Source organism: Peromyscus leucopus, chromosome 7 (assembly GCF_004664715.2).
Source record: "Peromyscus leucopus breed LL Stock chromosome 7, UCI_PerLeu_2.1, whole genome shotgun sequence".
In the NCBI taxonomy this organism is placed as follows: domain Eukaryota; kingdom Metazoa; phylum Chordata; class Mammalia; order Rodentia; family Cricetidae; genus Peromyscus; species Peromyscus leucopus.
In genome coordinates this window covers 27318855-27336531 of record NC_051069.1, presented here as the reverse complement: position 1 = coordinate 27336531, position 17677 = coordinate 27318855, and the positions used below count along the sequence as shown (strand labels likewise).

At 54.7% G+C, this 17677-nt stretch overlaps 1 protein-coding gene and 1 pseudogene across 4 annotated transcripts; both read right to left on the bottom strand.

Moving 5' to 3' along the window:
- Nucleotides 1-773: 773 nt before the first annotated feature.
- On the bottom strand, nucleotides 774-17677 carry Sidt2 (SID1 transmembrane family member 2). Of its 4 annotated transcripts, XM_028866461.1 has the most exons (28): nucleotides 17198-17677; nucleotides 15616-15737; nucleotides 15215-15379; nucleotides 15081-15126; nucleotides 14429-14530; nucleotides 14250-14333; nucleotides 12620-12719; nucleotides 12379-12444; nucleotides 10836-10929; nucleotides 10475-10527; nucleotides 10148-10159; nucleotides 9547-9618; nucleotides 9307-9378; nucleotides 9064-9126; nucleotides 8197-8315; nucleotides 7783-7856; nucleotides 7627-7693; nucleotides 7056-7129; nucleotides 6812-6935; nucleotides 6223-6340; nucleotides 5394-5530; nucleotides 5060-5168; nucleotides 4785-4861; nucleotides 4568-4614; nucleotides 4223-4328; nucleotides 3692-3802; nucleotides 2265-2378; nucleotides 774-2175 (listed from the first exon to the last, which is right to left on the bottom strand). In XM_028866461.1, exons 1-28 carry the CDS (start codon nucleotides 17378-17380, stop codon nucleotides 2113-2115), a joined length of 2574 nt encoding a protein of 857 aa, XP_028722294.1. In that variant the 5' UTR covers nucleotides 17381-17677; the 3' UTR covers nucleotides 774-2112. The 4 variants fall into 4 exon arrangements, with proteins under 4 accessions (XP_028722294.1, XP_028722297.1, XP_028722296.1 ...); XM_028866464.1 differs by lacking the exon at nucleotides 9064-9126; XM_028866463.1 differs by lacking the exon at nucleotides 10148-10159.
- Nucleotides 13599-13699, bottom strand: LOC114691308 (annotated as a pseudogene).

Below are 17677 nucleotides of genomic sequence, written 5' to 3'. Positions count from 1 at the left end.
AAGCTCCGCCTCCTACAGCCAACCTGCCTGACTTGAGCTAGGAGCACAGTACACAGAGCTACAGCACCCCCCAGTGGCGTCTGAAGATCATAAACAGGAAGCTCCCTGAGAGAAGACCACACTTGCCATCTCCTGGACACTAGTTATGTCCTGAATTCACCAGATCCCAAATCCCATCCTCTTTTGCTGAAGTCTGAATAAGAACTCCCTCCTCTTAGATTCTGTTTGCCATCCAGATGGTCATTCCTGAACAGCCTTTTTTGTTTTGTTTCAATACAGGGTTTCTCTGGGGAGCCGTGGCTGCCCTAGAACTTGCTCTGTTCACCAGGCTGGCATCAAACTCAGAGATCCACCTACCTCTGTCCCCAAGTGCTGGGATTAAAGGCAGGCATCACCACCACCCGGTCCAAACAGTCTTTAAAACCTTGGTCTGCAAGCTCTTTGCCCACCTCAGGCACATTTATGGGCTCAGCCTGGATATCCATCTGCCTAGCACCCCTAGGGAGGGATGCTGCCCTCTACCTGGTGGGCAAAGGCAGGTGTTGTGTGCCAGGTGAAGGCTATCACAGGGAGAAGACACAGACATTTTCAGCACCTTGCTCCTGTTGGCACAGTACTCAGTGCAGGGTAGGGTCAAATGTTGACAGAATTAACAGGTGGCCTGAGGCTGAGGAAAAACCCTGGTGGAATCCAGGAACTGCAGTTTCCAGTGCAGCCAAGCACAGAAACGAGACAGGGAGGCTCCTGTACCAGCCAACAAACAAGAGCCCCGATCCCAGGTCTGGTTGTCTTTATTGAATGCACTCATTCATAGAAACAGAATTGCAACCATAGCATGGAGACACAGAACAGAGCTCTGAAACAAAGACCCAGACCTGCCTCTTCTCCCAGCCCGAGAGCTATAAAAACATGGTGGAGAGAATGAAATACATTCCCGGACCCCAACCCCCTTGGCATCTGGAATGGACTCAGTGGAGTGAAACAGAGCCAAGGACCAGAGTGGCCAGGGCCCAGAGCTGGGTGACTCCATGTAAACACCAAGGCTCTTGGGCCCATGTGACTAACACAGAACTTGGCTAAATACTGGACGGAAACTCAGAAGCCAGCCCTGAGTCCTGTAGTGAGGCAGGGCCAGGGACACACAGGGAGCTGGCATGCCCCCCCTTCTAAAACAGGCACTGGGGCTCCTGCTCCCGTGAAAGAGGCAAAGGGGGGCTGTGTGCTTGGCACCGTTCCTCCATGGCCTCTGTACATTCTTGGGCAGTGTCAATGGCACTGAGGGGCCCCAGCCGGGGCCTGGCAGGACTGTGGGTGCAGAAGGGGACAGTGAGTTGCCACTTCCCACCAACCCTGGTGCTGGCATCATGCTGCTGGCTGGTGGGATCAGGACATGACCTCTGAATTCAGCCCCCCAGAGCAGACTCAAACTGAACTGACTCTCACTGCTCAAGAGCCAGCTCCAAGCACAGGTCCGAGGGAGGAGGGTCGTACCTAGGCCCTTGCAGGCCTTAGCACCATAAACCTGGCACCAGCTGGACAGCCCCCAATGTCTCCTACCTGCATCCCTCCGGGCAGGCCAGAGTGGGCAGTGATAGCAGCCAGCTGCAGACCCAGAGAACTAGGGTCCTGGTGCTGGACAGAGAATCAGGCACCAGACTAGGGTCCTGGAGCAGAGCATGGGAGGAAGGTCGGGCTGTGGGTCCTAGGCTGAGAGGAGGGAGGGGCTGGGGAGAAGGCAAGGCCTGAAATGGGCTAGAACATTGCCCCCCACCTTCCTGCTCCGCAGGGACAAACGGAGGAGCCAGTGGACAGATAGGACAGATGGACGGACAAGGGTCCTGGGGAGGACCCAACACTGAGAGAGAAAGCAGCAATTTGGCCAGTGTTCGGGGGATGGGAGCAGGTCTCTTCCGCAGCAGAGGTGACTGCAAGGCTCGACGCCACCGGCAACTGTCCTGAGTCAGGCCTGGGCTGGGATCTCCAAGTCCTGCCACGCCATCCAGTGCTGGTCAGCACAGCTGGGACTCACACCCTCGGTGCTGTGGTGGCACCTGGCAGGTGGCACGGAGGCGCTGGGGCCCCATGAGGTGAAGCCTGGGTCCTAGGACGCTGCTAGAAGACATAGATCTTGTCCCGCTGCACTGTGTCTAAGTCGTCATCCAATGTCAGCAAAACCTAAGGGTGGACAGAGGGTCAGGCACGGGACGGAGGGGCTGTCTGCTCTACCGCCCCCTCTGCCCTCAGGCCAGGCACATCCCACATACCAGGAAGGACCCAAACATGGCAATGGAGGACAGGAAGTGCCAGATGTCGTGATCGTCGAAGAAGTCAAGGAGGATGCAGTCACGGTTGTGCTCTCTGGACTCTGCGGGGGTTTTCTGGCGGAGGGACAGGGCCAGCGGCCTACCAACTCCGCTCTGGCAAGGCCAGGTCCAAACCCGCTCCAGCCCACTCCATGGCACCCCCTTGTCCCTGACATGAAGCACTCTGCTCTGACTCATGCCTTACTCTCACCCTCCATGGCTAGCAACGGCTTTTCTCAAATACACCAGCTCCGCTCTCTGCTTCACCCACCACTCCTGTCAGACATGGCAGGCGGCTGGGATTACCACACAGCTTCCACTCAGAAAGCCAGGTGGGCCCAGAGCCCCAACTCACTGCCTGCCGGGGCTTGGCCTCGCTCAAGGGACCTCAGGTGGTTTTGCCCCAAGTACTACACCAGACCATGCTCTGTTCCCAGACAACGGCAGCCATGGCTGACACTCCAGACCCTCCCTGCTCTACCCACCTCTGTGCCACACACATTTTCTGACCCTATGTCTGGAAGAGCCTAGGCCAAGCTCTGAAATCAGTGTGTTCTTGCACATCAAAGTTGCCTTGGTCATTCCAACCTGTGTGACTGCTCAGGTGACAGTGCCTGAGTTACATAGTGCTATCCATGAGACCATGGCCAAGAACAAAGCCTGCCTCCTCCAGGAAGCTCTCCCAGGCCTCCTAACTCAGAAGCCTCCCCCTCCTCTATCCTGCACACTCCACTACCTTGACTTGCTTTGTCTTTCATTTCAAACATGATCTAGCTATGGGGGTGTGGCTTAGTGGCAGAGCATGTACTGAGCATGTGCAAGGGCACAGTTTTGATCCTTGGCCTTAAAACAAACAAAAAACCAGACACGAGCTGGCAGTGTCTGTTTTGAACCAGACTGTGAATTCAACACTGTCTAGACAGAGACATGTTATGTTCTTGTTTTGTTTTGTTTTTCAAGACTGGGTTTCTCTGTGTGGCCATGGATGTCCTGGAACTCACTCTGTAGACCAGGCTGGCCTCAAACTCACAGAGATTCACCTGCCTCTGTCTCCTGAGTGCTGGGATTAAAGGTGTGCGCCACCATGCCCAGCAGACATGTTCAGTTCTATCACAGATTTATAGCTTGATGCACACCAGGTGTCCTTTGAGGCAGCGGAGAAACTGAGGTGTCTGGCTTTAAGCCACAGCGGCCACGCACTAGCTCTATGCCCTGGGGGATGTCACTCGGCCTCTTTGAGACTCTGCTGCCTTTGAAGTAACAGGCCCAGATTTATAGGCTGCCATGTGGATCAGGAGGCTTTAATGAGAAGTCACTAGGAAGGCCCGGCCCCAGGGGGAGGACTTGCCATGGCCTGGCTTGCTACGAGCCTGGAGGTGCCTACTCACCTGCCACGTGCTGAGTCCCTGGAAGAAGAAGAAGAGCGCAAAGCCCCAGACCACCGAGGTGCAGATGATGCAAAGGAGGGGGATGAGCTTTATCCTCTCTCCACTTCGGAGCTAGGGAAAGCATGCAGCCGTCAGCCAGGCCCTCCTGCATCCTCAGGGCTCAACCACAGAACCCAACGACGTCTCATGCTGGCAGCCTTTGTCTTTACCTCTTTACCTGACACCCACCCTGAGCTAGGTGTCCATGTACCCAGATCCCTGAGCCAACAAAGGCACTGGCTGGGCACTCCCTCATCCTGGACAACATGGAAGGCCACTAGGAGGCACCAGTCCTCAGAGGTTCAGTGAACTCAGGCTGGGGCATGGCTTGGTGGCAGAGCACTTTCTCAGCAGGTGACTCCCAGGGTTACACACAAGAGACTCAAGCCACCCCCCAAAGTTCACTGTCATGGATACACGGAGAGCGAGGCTCTCTTCCTCTCAGCGCCCCACTGTCCCCATGACTGAGGCAGCCCTGCCCTTCCCGTTCACCTTCATAATGATGTAAAAGGCGAAATAAAGAAGCAGGTTGCAGATGCCAATCGCCAGCAGGTAGGAGGCGAAGTCATTGGGGCGCATGAGGAGTCCATATGCAGCCCTGGAAGAGGGAGTGGGTCTGGGGGAGGGTCTCACCTCTGCCCACACCCCACCATGCCTCATCATTTTGTTGGACTGTGTTCAGAGACTCACAGAAGGTTCCAGAAGCCCAGGGACTAACACCTCTCTCTTTAGCCCCCATTCTTTATGGCCAATGCTTCAAAATTGTCTCTAGCCCCCTAAGTCAGCTAGTGGCTGACTATGTCCCCAGCTGTCTCCACAGCCAATGGCCACACTCACAGAGACCAGTTGATAATGTTGCCCATGACCAGAAGTACCATGCGGTCCTGGAGGGAAGCAGAGACACAGGGACTGAGAGGGGGAGAGAGACAGGGAGAGAAGCGGCAGAAGGCTCAAGTCAGCCTACCCCACGCTACCCTGGGCTCTCTGACACACCTCGATCCCACGGGGAGGAGGGGAGTCAGAGGAGGAAGGGGATGAGGAGCTGGGCAGGTACCGTATAAAGGGGGCCACTGCACTGGCGGATACAGTCTGTGTAGAGCACATGGAGGATGCGGCGGAAGATCCCCGAGTCTGCAATGAGAAGGCCTGGTACTGAAATGCCATGGTTGAGAGGAGCCAGGGACTTCAGAGAGCACAGCCCAGAGAGCACAAGGAGGACTCTCAGTTCCCACCCAGTGACTCCTCCAGCCAAGGAGAAATCAAAGGTCCCTTGTGAGTCCAGGTACCCACGGTCCCCCACACCCGCATACGCCCGGGGCATGCCCTCACCCAGCTTCCAGCGGCCCATGTAATAGAGCTGTGTGCTGAGGAGCAGCGTGGAAATGATATGGATGACTGAGAAGACGATCCAGAAGGCCGTGTTCCCTTTGCCAAAAACCTGTGGGGAAGCCCCCAATGTGGGGTGAGGGGGCGCTGAGGGCAGCTGTTCCCAGGCCCTCCTATGCCTGCATCCTTACAAGGGCAGGCTGTTTGGCTAGGCCGCAATCATAGAGGGACCACGACAGCCCGAGGGAAGCAGCAGGACCTCTCCTGCGGCGGAGGACAGGGTGAGTGCATGCGTGTGCCTTTCCTAGGGGGCATGCAGAGTAGCCCAGGCCCTCACCACGCCCAGAACGGAGAAGAAGATGACGATGGCCAGGCAGGCGTATGCGCTGTAGGCACTGGCGTTGATGTCGGGGTGCCGCTTCTGATACAGCTTCAGCATGCAGAGGCCAGCGATCATGTACATGAAGGAGGTGTCTGCACAGGAACAGGGTGTGAGCTAGAGACGCCCACAGGGACGCCGCACACAACTTCAGCCCGGACAGCAAAGAGTGCTTTGGAATGCCATGAGCAAGTGGAGGGTCAGCACTTCACCCTTACCTGCCCCTGAATCATATCACTTGTTAGCCAGAGTCTGCTGCTCCCTGAGGTTAAGGATAACTTAGTTTGAGGGTCTTAGTAAACGAACACCCTGAAGTCAGGGAGTGTTTCCTGAGGATTCTGTCTTTTCAGAGTTTCTGTAGGAATGACTGGAGAGGAGGCAGAATAGGTGACCGTCTTCTCTCTCTCTCTCTCTTTCTCTCTCTCCCTTCCTTCCTATGTATGTATGTATGTATGTATGTATGTATGTATCTATCTATCTATCTATCTATCTATCTATCTATCTATCTATCTCTCTCTCTATATATCTATCTATCTATCTATCTATCTATCTATCGATCTATCTCTATTTTTTGACTTTTTCAAGACAGGGTTTCTCTGTATGGCCCCGACTGTCCTGGAACTCTTGGATGTAGAGATCTGGGATTAAAGGCATGTGCCACCACTGCCTGGCTTAGCTGGCCATCTTCTAACATGGGAAGCCGTACTCAGAAGCCAGCCTCTGAGCTTCCTACCAGCTGCTGACCTGGGATGGTAGAGGCTCAGCCAGACAAGGAGGCCGCACTCACCAAACTGGAAGTTGGTGTAGTTGGGGCAGACGTGGTAACAAGCACTGAGCAGCCCCTCCATCATCAGCGCTGTGCCCATGGCATAGAACAGACCGAAGTGTTTGGGGATCCCACACTCCTGTGGGGAGAAAGCGAAGGGAGGTAAGTGAGGTGGGAAGGGAAGGGTCCCAGTGGAGACCCGGGGAGGGGAGGAAAAGGACTGGGCTTTGTGGTGAGTGTGCAGCAGGGTGGGTTGTACAGGGCAGAGCAGAGAGGACAGGATACAACAGCTGAGCAGGGAGAGGGCGGGCAGGGCAGGGCAGGGGTGGGCAGTGTAGAGCAGAAGGCAGGGAGGGTAGGGAAAATGGTGGGCAGGGCCGGGGAGGGTAGGACAGGGCAGGTCAGGGGGGACCTAGGCAGGGAGGACCTGGGCAGGGCAAGGAGGACCTGAACAGGGCAGGGCAAGGCAGATCTGGGCTGGACAGTGCAGGGCAGCCTGGGTAAGGTAGAGCAGACCAGGGCATGGTGGGGTCAGGCTAGACAGAGCTGAGTTGGACTAGGCAAGGTCAGTTTGCCAGGTGGAGGCCTTGGTGGGCAGTGTCTGGCTCACCAGAGCATAGAGGTCATTTCGCATCAGGGCCCGGTTGTGATTGATCTCTCGCTGCAGAATGATGAGCAGGAAGAGCAGCCCCAGCAGGATGTACCCCAGGTTGCTGAGGATGTTGTTGAAAGCGCTAGAAGGGACAAGACAGGCACTTAGCTTACACTCAGGCCCTCAGATCCTTCCCTTTCTTCTGCCCAGCAGGCTTCACAGAGCCCCACCCTCCCCACCCCTGGGCCAGCACAATCCCCACCTGAGGTTGCCCAGAGGGTGGGCACAGAGGAAGTTGTAGTAGCAGATGTCCTGGTTCCCTGTGACATTCACCACCTGTGTGTGTGTGAGGGGTGCAAAGCTATTAACATGGCTGACGCAGCAAGGAGCCCACGCCCCACCCCACCCCCGGGGCCAACCGGCAAAACATGAACAGTACCAGCACGGCTGACGTGTATGTGTATACACAGTACCCAGGCTGGTGCTCCTTGACAAAGTGTGTGTGTGGCACATGCTTCAGATGGCATAGGTGCCTACCATTATCCTCTTTATATATGTGACTGACAACTCCTCAAGTTCTTGCCTCACAGTAAGGGGAGGGGAGGGAAGTCACACAAAGTCCTGTGACCTCTCTTTTGCAGACCCCACCCCAGCTTCATTCTGTCCCCAATCTGCAGATGGAAAAACTGATGCTCAGAAGCCTAGTGCCTCAAAGTTGGGATCTGAAAGCTGTTGCTTGACCTATGACCTCTGTTCACTGCAGTCTCGGTGAGCAGTGGCTCTGTAGGGTGAGGCAGAGTCACACACAGATACTCCAACCCTTGCCCTCTCACCGTCTGGTAGGTGATCACCAGCTGCACCACAGGAAGGGCGTAGAAGACCGCAATGGTGGCTATGTTCCTGAGGGGCGGGAGGGCCGTGGTGAGGTGGGCAGGACCCAGGGAGCTGCCCTGTAGTAACAGGAGTCCCTGTCTGGGTAGCCCACTCACCAGAAGTAAATCTGGTACTTTTTCCGCAAAACACGTTTGTCCTTTCGTGCCAGATCAGCCACGCAGAGATATTGCTGAGGAGAAGCAGGGGTGAGCCTCACTTACCCAGCACCTGGGGGAACCCCTGGCACCAAGGTTAGGGTAGACACACAGGCTTCCCTCAGACAAGTCAGAATTCAGTGGGCAGAGTCCTGGGACTCCCCACTTCTGTGGCTAATTAGGCCAAGAGGGCTTGCCCAACTAGTCTGGAGGGGACTGGAGGTCAGGCTGATTTCTCCTAGAATCAATCCTGCCTGCCCAGCTCAGCTCTTTCCTCCTGCTTCCCTAACATGCCACAGAGATATGCTGGATGAGGCCTCCACACAGTCCCTTCCTCAGAACCCCCTGACCAGGCCCAGGCCGTGTGTGCCAGACCTTGGTGCGAATGACATTTTTGTCTGAATCGATGTCGGCCAATGTATCATAGTCATCCTCTTCCACAGAGCTCATGGAGTCCAATCGTGGCCGAGTACCCACTGGGTCAAAGGAGCGGTCTAGGAATGGCAAGGAAAAGGGCTTGGGCCAGCGGGACCCAACAGTGGGTCTGCCCCCACCCCCCAGAAGCAACTGTCAGAATTATTCAACAATGCGGAAGAGGCGAATTGTGGGCCAGGGCTCAGAGCGGTAGGGCAGGTGGCCCAGGTGCTGGGAGGAGAGGTACTCCTCACTCAGTGGGAAGCAGTGGGCACTTCTGCCAGGGGCCACCGGACAGGAGGGACTCCAGCCCTGCTCCGCTCTTGGCTCTGGTCCCTGAGCTAGGGCTTTCCCAGCGAGGACACTGAGTGGACCCCAGACATAAGTAACAGGATTGAACTTGGCCAGTCATGCAGATTAGAAGGTGCCCAGTCCTGTTGGGTTCTGAGAAGACACGCCATGGCCACCCGTGGGTTAAAGTCTCAGTATACAGACAAGTGCTTGAAAGAGCACCCATCCTGGCTTCATCTCCTCCCGTTACCTCACCTGGCCAAAGCCCTAAAGGCCAGAAGGTGACACCCAGACCCAGGATCCCTTGGCCAGCAAGCCAGGGAGGGAGGACCCTGCTAAGAAGACAGCAAACGAGGACCTCTGACTGGTGGCCAGTGCCTGTCTATCTCAGAAGACACGTGGGCTGGCACTGGTGGCACATGATAGGGAAGCCATGCACTAAGCATCTTTCTGGCCCCAGCGATGGCCAGCTCCACTAACTGACCATCCTGGCAGGAAATGATTGGCAGGGCAGCCCTACCCCCTCCCCACATCTACCCATGGCAATGCACAGCTGCCGCATCTGGCCAGAGGGAAGGCGCCGCTTGAACTGGTCGTGCCCTTCAAAGGAAAGGGAAAGTTACCGGGGAACGGAGGCCAAGTAGGAAGGAGAGGAAGAGGGGGCAGAAGAGCAGCCCTTCCCTGGTTCCAGCGTCTGGCAGAGAGGCAACCGCCCACCAGGAAGTTTCACCTAGTCAACAGCAGCCCTGTAGCACACACTCCACGGCTTGGCCCACTCACCCTGGTAACTGTACGAGAGGTCTCCTGAACCTGTGCTCTCAACCAGCCCGTCAGTGGATCCGGAACCATTGTCTGCAAGCAGGAATTAGTGGTGAGGCAGCTGAAAGTGACCTCAGAGTGAGACTCTAGAGCTGTTCTTAGAACGCCCCGTGGAGCTGCAAGAGCATGGCCAACAGGAGGTGGCAGCAGAAGCAGCTGCGGCTGGGCATGCGCAAATACAGTCCTGACTTTGACACGTACCAAAGGAGCCATAGTTGTAACCCTCGTAAGGGGCACTGCCAGGAAACGAATCGGCCAAGACCCGAGGGTGACCTGCAATGAGAAGTCAAGGGCCTCTGAGGCCTGTGAGCAAAGGGAAGCGTTCAGCCCGGGAAAAGAGAAGGGAGAACCAAGACAGGCACAGAGGAGCCAGGACAGCAGTAAGAGAACACAGATCCCAAACCCACCTCACCCACAACCACGTCACTCCAAGCAAACATGCCACCCTGTGTCCTAAGAGTGGGGACAAGCTGGGCATGGGAGCTCACGCCTATAATCCTAGCACTCGCGTAGCTAAGAGAGGAGGAGCGCTACATGCCTGAGGCCAGCCTGGACTACATAGTCAGTTTCGGGCTACCGTGGGCTACGAATGAGACCTTGTCTAAAAAAAATTTAACTTAAAGAAAAGAAAGAAAGAAAAGAAAAAAAAATAGATGAAGGATGGTCAAGGAAACAGCACATCTAAGCCACCAAGGAAGGAAACGACATCTGGTGCCCAAGTCCCTCCCCTAGACAGCCCTAGGCTTCACCTTCCTCCCCCTGGACAGCAGCAGCTCCTCTGCCCACAGCGCCTGGAGCTTACCAAGGAGAGAGGCTGAGAGAGAAGTCCAAGCAGGAGGGGAGGCAGAGAGAGAAGAGGTGGAAGAGAGAGAGAGAATGGAAAGTGAGTAACTGAGACTGAGCTGCACTGCCTGAGGCAGGCTGCCAGGGCAGCTAGGCACCAGTGCGGACCACAGGGAACTTTCCAGGATCTCTATGGAGGGGCAGCCACGACCCCCGCTTGTGGAATGTTACTCCTAGGCTGAACGTGAAGAAGTTACCAACCCGCCCTCCTCTGACCCTTCCCTCCCCCATCCCTGCCCCCCATCTTCCCCCCACAGATCCGCCCACCCCCGTGCCCTGCAGATACCACTTTCTGGGCAGACTCGGTCTATGGCCACCAGCAGAGTCTTCTTCCTCTGCCTGCAGGAATGGAGAGGACAAGTGAGGAAGGATGAGGACCTACCCTAGGCTAGGCTAATCTTCCTTCTCTCCTCTCTATCCAGATAACCCCTCAGTCCTGGGTTTCTCCCACACCAGGGAGTAATGGGGTGTCCCCAGCTTGGGAAGGGGTGATGATGGGGTGAGCCTGTTTACAAAGAAATGGCCCATGGACCACCAGTCCCAACAAGTACCTGTCCTGCCTGGCCCTGAAGACAACTACGAGATCATCCCAGTTGGGATCCCATGCCCCTTGCAGAGGAAGGAACAGGCCAGCAGTCCCACCTCACCTCCAGTTCTCCCAACAGGCCAGGAGCACAGTCAGCAGGTAGAAGGAGAGAAATATGCCCAGGCAAAAGAGCATGCCACCAACGTAGGCCTCAGCTATGGGGAGGGAAACAGGAGGTGAGAACACAGCAGGCTTTCCCATGCTGCCTCTGGATGCCCGGAGACTGTTGGGATCTGGCTTCTCCTCCCCTGAAGGCAAGGCCTGGCCAGTGTGAAGACCTGGCTATTGCGCAATACACCAAACTCTGGCCTGAGCCCATCTGCTCATGTTGTTTCCTAGAACTTTCTCTCCTACTTCTAGAAAACTCCATGTTGACCTAACCTTCAAACTACAGCTCAGAGACGGTGCCCTCTGGATGGTCTTTTCTGTTGTACATTTCTACAGTGACCTGTCCTTTGCTCATCCCAGCTCTCAGTAGCCTACAGAGCCCTCCTGGCCTAAGGGCTTCCTAAGAGCAGTAGTTCTAGCATACCCAAGGGCTCAATAAATACAGAGTAAATAAGCCACAGGAGAGGTGGCTCTCCCTTCTAGCACAATCCTTGATTTTGCTCTTTATTAATTAATTTACTTAGTGTGTATATTGGGTTTATAATTGCTCGTTTAAGATGCATTTATTTCTATGTTTTGTGTGTGAGTACCTTGCTTGCATGTATGTATGCGCACCATCACATGGGTGTCTGTGGAGGCTAAGAGAGTGTATCAGATCCCCTGGAACTAGAGTCACAGATAGTTGGGAGCTGCCGCGTGCGTGCTGTGGATCAGCACTCGGGTCCTCTGACAAAGCAGCCTGTGCTCTGAACAGCTGAGCATTTGTCCAGCCCCAGGTTTGTTTTGTTTTTTTGAGATAAGGTCTCATGTCCAAACTGGCTTTGAACTCATGACATAACCAAGGATGAGCTACTGATCTTCCTGTCTCTACCTCCCAACTGCTGGGTTAAAGAGGGGTATGCCACTGTGCCAAGTTCTTTATTTAGAAAGGACCCTATTTAAAAAACTCAGTAGACACCAGGTGGCGGCGGCACACGTCTTTAATCTCAGCACTCGGGAGGCAGAGCCAGGCGGATCTCTGTGAGTTTGAGGCCAGCCTGGTCTACAGAGTGAGATCCAGGACAGGCCCCAAAACAATACAGAGAAACCCTGTCTCGGAAAAAACAAAACAAACAAACAAACAACTCAGTAGACATCACTGAGCACTGACTAGGGGCCTAATACTCTTCATTCTGGGTTAAACTTCACAACTGAGTTTATCTAACGGGACAGATTTTATTATTTCTGTCACAGAGACAGAGATTCCACTGCTAAGTGGCAGGGAGCACATGAGAACTTGCTCTTCAGTTTGGCCATGGACCCTGTCCCATATTGCACTGGGATCCACCTTCTGAATTTCTCTGGCTGGAAGCCTGCTCAGAACACTCCTTTCTGTCCCAGTGCCTGCTGGGTAGGAGTGTCCTCGCCACCCTTACCACTCAAAGAACACTCGCTTTCCTGGGTCTGAAAGGGAGAAGCAGGGGGTTTGTCCATCTTTCTCAGGTACCCACACTTACATGTGACAGCTTGAGAAACCAGTACTGATAGGGTTTTCTGACGATGCCCTTGATCCACTGGCTCATCTGGAAGCAAAATGTCAAAGTGGCAAAGGAATGGTTGCTTGGAACTTAGCTAGGGTTGGTGGAACCTGGTCTCAGAGAGTCTCAGGCGCCAAACTCACATCCCATCGGATCCACCAACAGCCACGGAGGCTTGTCTGTCTGCCTGAGCCGTCCCTAGCCAGTGCACAGAACATACCTTCCACAAAAGGGTAGAAGGGCAAGGAGCCCCCGCAGGCCTGGTCCTCAGTCTTTACCACCACTACCACATAAAAGCTGTTGCTGGGGAAGTCTTTACGCTGGAGGAGGAGAAGGACGAAGACTGTGATGAGCATCATCATGACCACCACTTTTTTCTTTTATGAACTTTGGACCAGATACTATAGGCTCTTCTTATAATTTTACTTAATCCTTGCAAAGACCCCCCTCCCTCACATTTCTGTGATGCTCAGAGTCTAATTACACGGCCTGTCAAATGGCAGGCAGATGCTCTACCCCCAGATACACCCACAGGAGAGGTGCTGCCATTATCTTTGTGGAGTTAGGGTTGGAGCCCAAACCTACACCCCCACTCCAGTCAGGTGAACACATGAATGAGCACGTGGCCCACACAGGCTGTCTGGGGCACCAGCCAGTAGAGATGGCCCCACTCACATCTACGAGAACCCAAAATCACAGGAATGGAATATGGGGGTGGTGAAGAATCCAGCAAAGGTTGCTGAATGTGTGACAATGAAAAATTATTCAAAATCAAATGCATACTACATCCAAGGTGCTTCTAAAAGCACTCACTCCTGTATCGGGTGACGTCACCTCAGCCTTGGTTCTGAACACACATGTGCACTTTGTACTATACATGCCATCACATGACAGGAAGCCAAGGACCACTGTCTGAAAGCCAGCTTGGATGCTAGACTAGTGTGCGCTCTGAACTACAGTATGTTTACTGCATGCCCCAAGTTTTCTGCTCTCGTAGAAACATCATGGTTTAGTAACAGAAAAGAAGACGTCTAAGTGTTTTCCTCCCATTTATCTCAAGCATGTGAGGATGATCAGAACAACTTGGGACTAGATTGGATTAGGTAGGATGTTTGGTTTAAAAAACTGTTTTGTGTTGCTAAAGGACTCAATGAGTTTTGACTTGGGATTAGGATAAGATTTTCAACAATTTCTTTTTTAAAATTATGGAATGCTTCTTGAACTTGCACGTTATCTTTTTGCAGGGGCCGTGCTAATCACTGTACCATTCCAATTTTATTTATTTCTCATTTATTTTATTTTATGTGCACTGGTGTGAGGGTAACAGATCCCCTGGAACTAGATTTACAGACAGTCATGAACTGCCATGTGGGTGCTGGGAATTGACCTGGGTTCTCTTGGAAGAGCAGCCAGTGCTCTTAACTGCTGAGCCATCTCTCCAGCCCCCATTCCAATTTTAGTGTATGTGTTGCTAAAGCGAGAACTCCGCAGCTTCTAAAATGGCCCTAAATATGCTTCCGCCACTTTGTACTATACACTTAAGCCAAGGGGCACCCTCAACACTGACAATAATAAAATAAGAACGCCGCTTCTAAGTAAACCTCTGCTGCTCTCTTGAAGAAGATGTGGTCTGTACTTTCACATTACTTCTGAATAAAATCCCTTGCTGATAAACAAAAAACAAAATTAAGGGCCAGTGAGATGGTTCCATGGAGGAAAGTTTCTCAAGCACAAAGGTCACAATGGAAGAAGTTTAAGCAGCCCTCGTGTAAGGCAGGAATGGGCAGAAAGACAAGTGCAGGGTGTGGGACCGGCACCAGCCCCATCTCTCGGGTCATGTGGTTCCCTACCTGCACGGTAATGGCCGCCTTCTTAGTCATGGTCTGGTACATGCCGATGAAAGCCACGTTGTTGTCCAGATCGTAGACAGGACACTGGGGAGGGAGGGAGAAACAGGGAGGTGGGCCCTGTCCCTTTTCTCCAATGTCCCAACTACTTCCCGGTGAATAGAACATGAGAGACAGCTTACCAGGACGTCCTGTATGGAGATGACTGAACAAGGGAAGGCCTTCTTAGAAGTCACCTTGACAATTACAGAGTCCACACCGTCAGGAAACTCGTATTTGAAGTACTGAGAACATGGGAAGGGCAGGGAGAGTGCCATCTCAGGAGGGTGCTCTCTCTGCCCCTCAGATCAGTCTCCTACAAGGAGGTACCAGAATCTTCTGGCTACGTGGGGAGAAGAGCCTTGACCATGAGTAGCCCACTCCTGCATGACCCTGAGCGCCGATCTCCAGCAACCTAGCTGGACACACAGGACAGTGCCTGAGAGGCAGAGCGGGAAAGACAGCATCCAGACCCTATCACCGCACCTGTCCCTGCCCGGCTGTCCATACAGGAGCTCCAAGAGTCCCTCCACAGAGACTGGATTAACATGGTGGTCCCGGCACTCCCCATGACTGCTCCTGCTCTCATGTTCAAGACTCCCCCAGTTTTCTTTTGTTGTTGGTATCTTGAGACAGGGTTTCCGTGTAGCCCTGGCTGGCTCAGAACTTACTATGTAGACCAAGCTGGCTTTGAACTCAAGAGATCTACCTGCCTCTGCCTTCCAAATGCTGGGATTAAAGGCATGTGCCACCACGCCAGGCTAAGAGACCCCCATTTTTGACAAGGGATTTTACCTGGGGCTGGGCTGCAGTGGTATTGAAGGTAAATGGTTCACCAGTCCTACAGGGCAGAGAAGAACCCCAAAGTCACCCCCAACTCTTGGGAAGAAGGCTAGGGCTTTATGGTCCCTTCACTCCACCCTGAATACCTGAGTACAAAATTGTCCACACGGTTGACCCGGAGCTGGTAAGAGGTGTTGACTGGTGAGAGGGTGGACACATCCACATAGAAAAACTGGACCTCGGACTCATTCTTGGTGGGGGGCTGACACAGAGTTCGTTCAACTTTTTGGTAGAGGTACTTACGCTGATACCTATGGTCCAAGACACAGAGGGTGTGACTAGTCCCAGCCAGTCTGGCAGGACTGAGAAATGAGGCTGCAGTTCTTTCTATCAGGTCCCCATACCTCCCAAGCCCTGGGCTGACAGAGTTGGTCCTCACGACGCTGGGCTGGGGGGTGGGGGAGGGGGGACAAAAGGGTCTCCTGGGGGAGGCTCCCTGCAAGGCCTGGCTAGGCCACCCCTCCCTTCATCCCCAGGTCCTACTCACAGCCCTCGCAGGATTAGGGGCACCTGGAAGGACACCACGGCCTCTTTCTGGCGGACAACGAACAGCAAAGGCGCCCCTTTCTGCTTGTTCAGGACATTCACAGACACTCGCACGCCCTCCGTCTGCAGATGACAAGAAAGTGCCCTCACTCAAACTCGGCCCCACTGTCCCTCCAACACATGACTCTACACACTGCGTGCCTGCTCTGCCCTGGGTTATCCGTCCTGGGCAGCCGGGATACCATCTATGCTTCTCCTTGTGTGCGCATAAGCCCTGTCTCTCGAAGGGGCTGGCACTGAGGGACATGAGGCTTGCGGAAGCTCGCTGGCTCTTGGAAGAAGCAGATTTGTGGAACAGCGGGTCCCAGACATCTGCAGAAGAGGCCTTAGGCAGTTCCAGGATAGCCCACGTGCACAGACTTGGACATGTACACTCATATACACACACTGACAGAGGAGAGCAAGAAGTGTCCTCAATCTTCCTCCTCGGGGAACTAGGAAACCAGCAAGAAGCTCCGGTTCCACAACTAATCTGGAGGCCGGAGCCCTGCAGGGAGGGGTGGACAGGATCGGTGGGGAGAGTGTTGAAATCCAAGTTACATCTCTATTTCTGACCGAGGGCCAAGCTGGGAAGTGACTTTACACTGGAACCTCAACTCTCCCCCTCTGGGTAATCCACCCCTTGCTGTGGGTGAAGCCACACAGGACAGTGAGAGTATATAAGTGACAAATCACAAGAATGTTATTAGTTCCTAGGCTGCCGAAACCAAATCTAAGGGTAGCATTTCCTCCCCCAAGAGGTGGGAGCCCCTTCTAGGATGATGACTCTGGATACTGGATGGAAAGAAGACAGATCAAACGTCAGGAAAATGGATCCTGATGTTAGATCCTGGCCTGCCAGAAACCAAACGCCTCTCCATCCCCAAGAAAACCCCAGATGCCTCATTCTCAACTCCACTGCTTCCCAGTCAGTCCAGATCTGGCCTTGGAGAGAGAGCAAGAGAGCCAGGCAGGAGGTCACACAGCCAGGCAGCAAGTGTTCTCCAGGCTGCACTCTGCCTGGGCCCAGCTACGCCCGCCTTCGACTTTCACTACTGGGGAGAAATGAGTAAGGAGTCAGACACAGTTCTGAGCTTGAAACAAACTCCCTTTTCTCTCGCCACCCGGCTTTCGGAGGCCCTTATCTCTGTCATCGTCAACTTACAAGGCCAGCTGGGTTTCGGAGGCAAGGAGGTCTGCCTCCTTCACCTCCCTATGAAGTGTGGCAGCAACTTGCTGGAACAGAGCTTTTCGGTTCTAAGTTGGCCCCATTTGGAGTTGTCTGAGCAAGCCCGGTAGAAGCTAGTTTCCCCCTCACCCCGACCTCACACAGCTTCCAGGGGGAGAGCCAGGGTAGACCTGCCCGGATCACAGCTGGTGGCCGGGAAGCTGCCCAACTGGAGCTGCAGGGAAAGCTGGTGGAGACGAGGCCTGGGCAAGGGAAGGGCGGCTCGGAGGCTGGCGGAGAGGGCAGGGGTGGCATCAAGGCCGGCCTGGGCGTCCACCTTCTCGGTCGCCCTGCGGCAGTGGGGCCCCGCGCTCACCCGGTTGCGGGTCACGGTGTGGTTGAAGGTGTAGATGTTGAGCAGCTCGCTGTTGACGTCGTCCGCGTAGGTGCGCTCAAACTCCGCGTCTTTCTGCGAGACGTTCTTGGGCCCCAGAGCCCCCAGGTGGCTCTCGACGGCGACCACCAGGAGCACGCACAAGGGTAGACGCCGGGCGAACATGGCCCGGGGCGACGGGGACTGGCGACAGGACGGCGACCGGGCGCGTTGCGGCTGCCGCAGCAGCTTCCAGCATCTCACCGGGACCAGAACTTTAACCCCGGCCGGAGATAGGACTCGTCCCCTCCCTGGAGCCGCTCCTGGGCCTCACGCGGACCCCAGCTCGCGTGGGCGGCACCGCGACCCGCAACCCCGGCCCGGCCCAGCCCGGCCGGAGACCCGGCGTCCGCTCGCGCCCGGAGAGCGGAGGCGGCGGCGGCCCTGGCCCGCAGGCTTCCCGGACGCGGGCCCTTTAAGGGC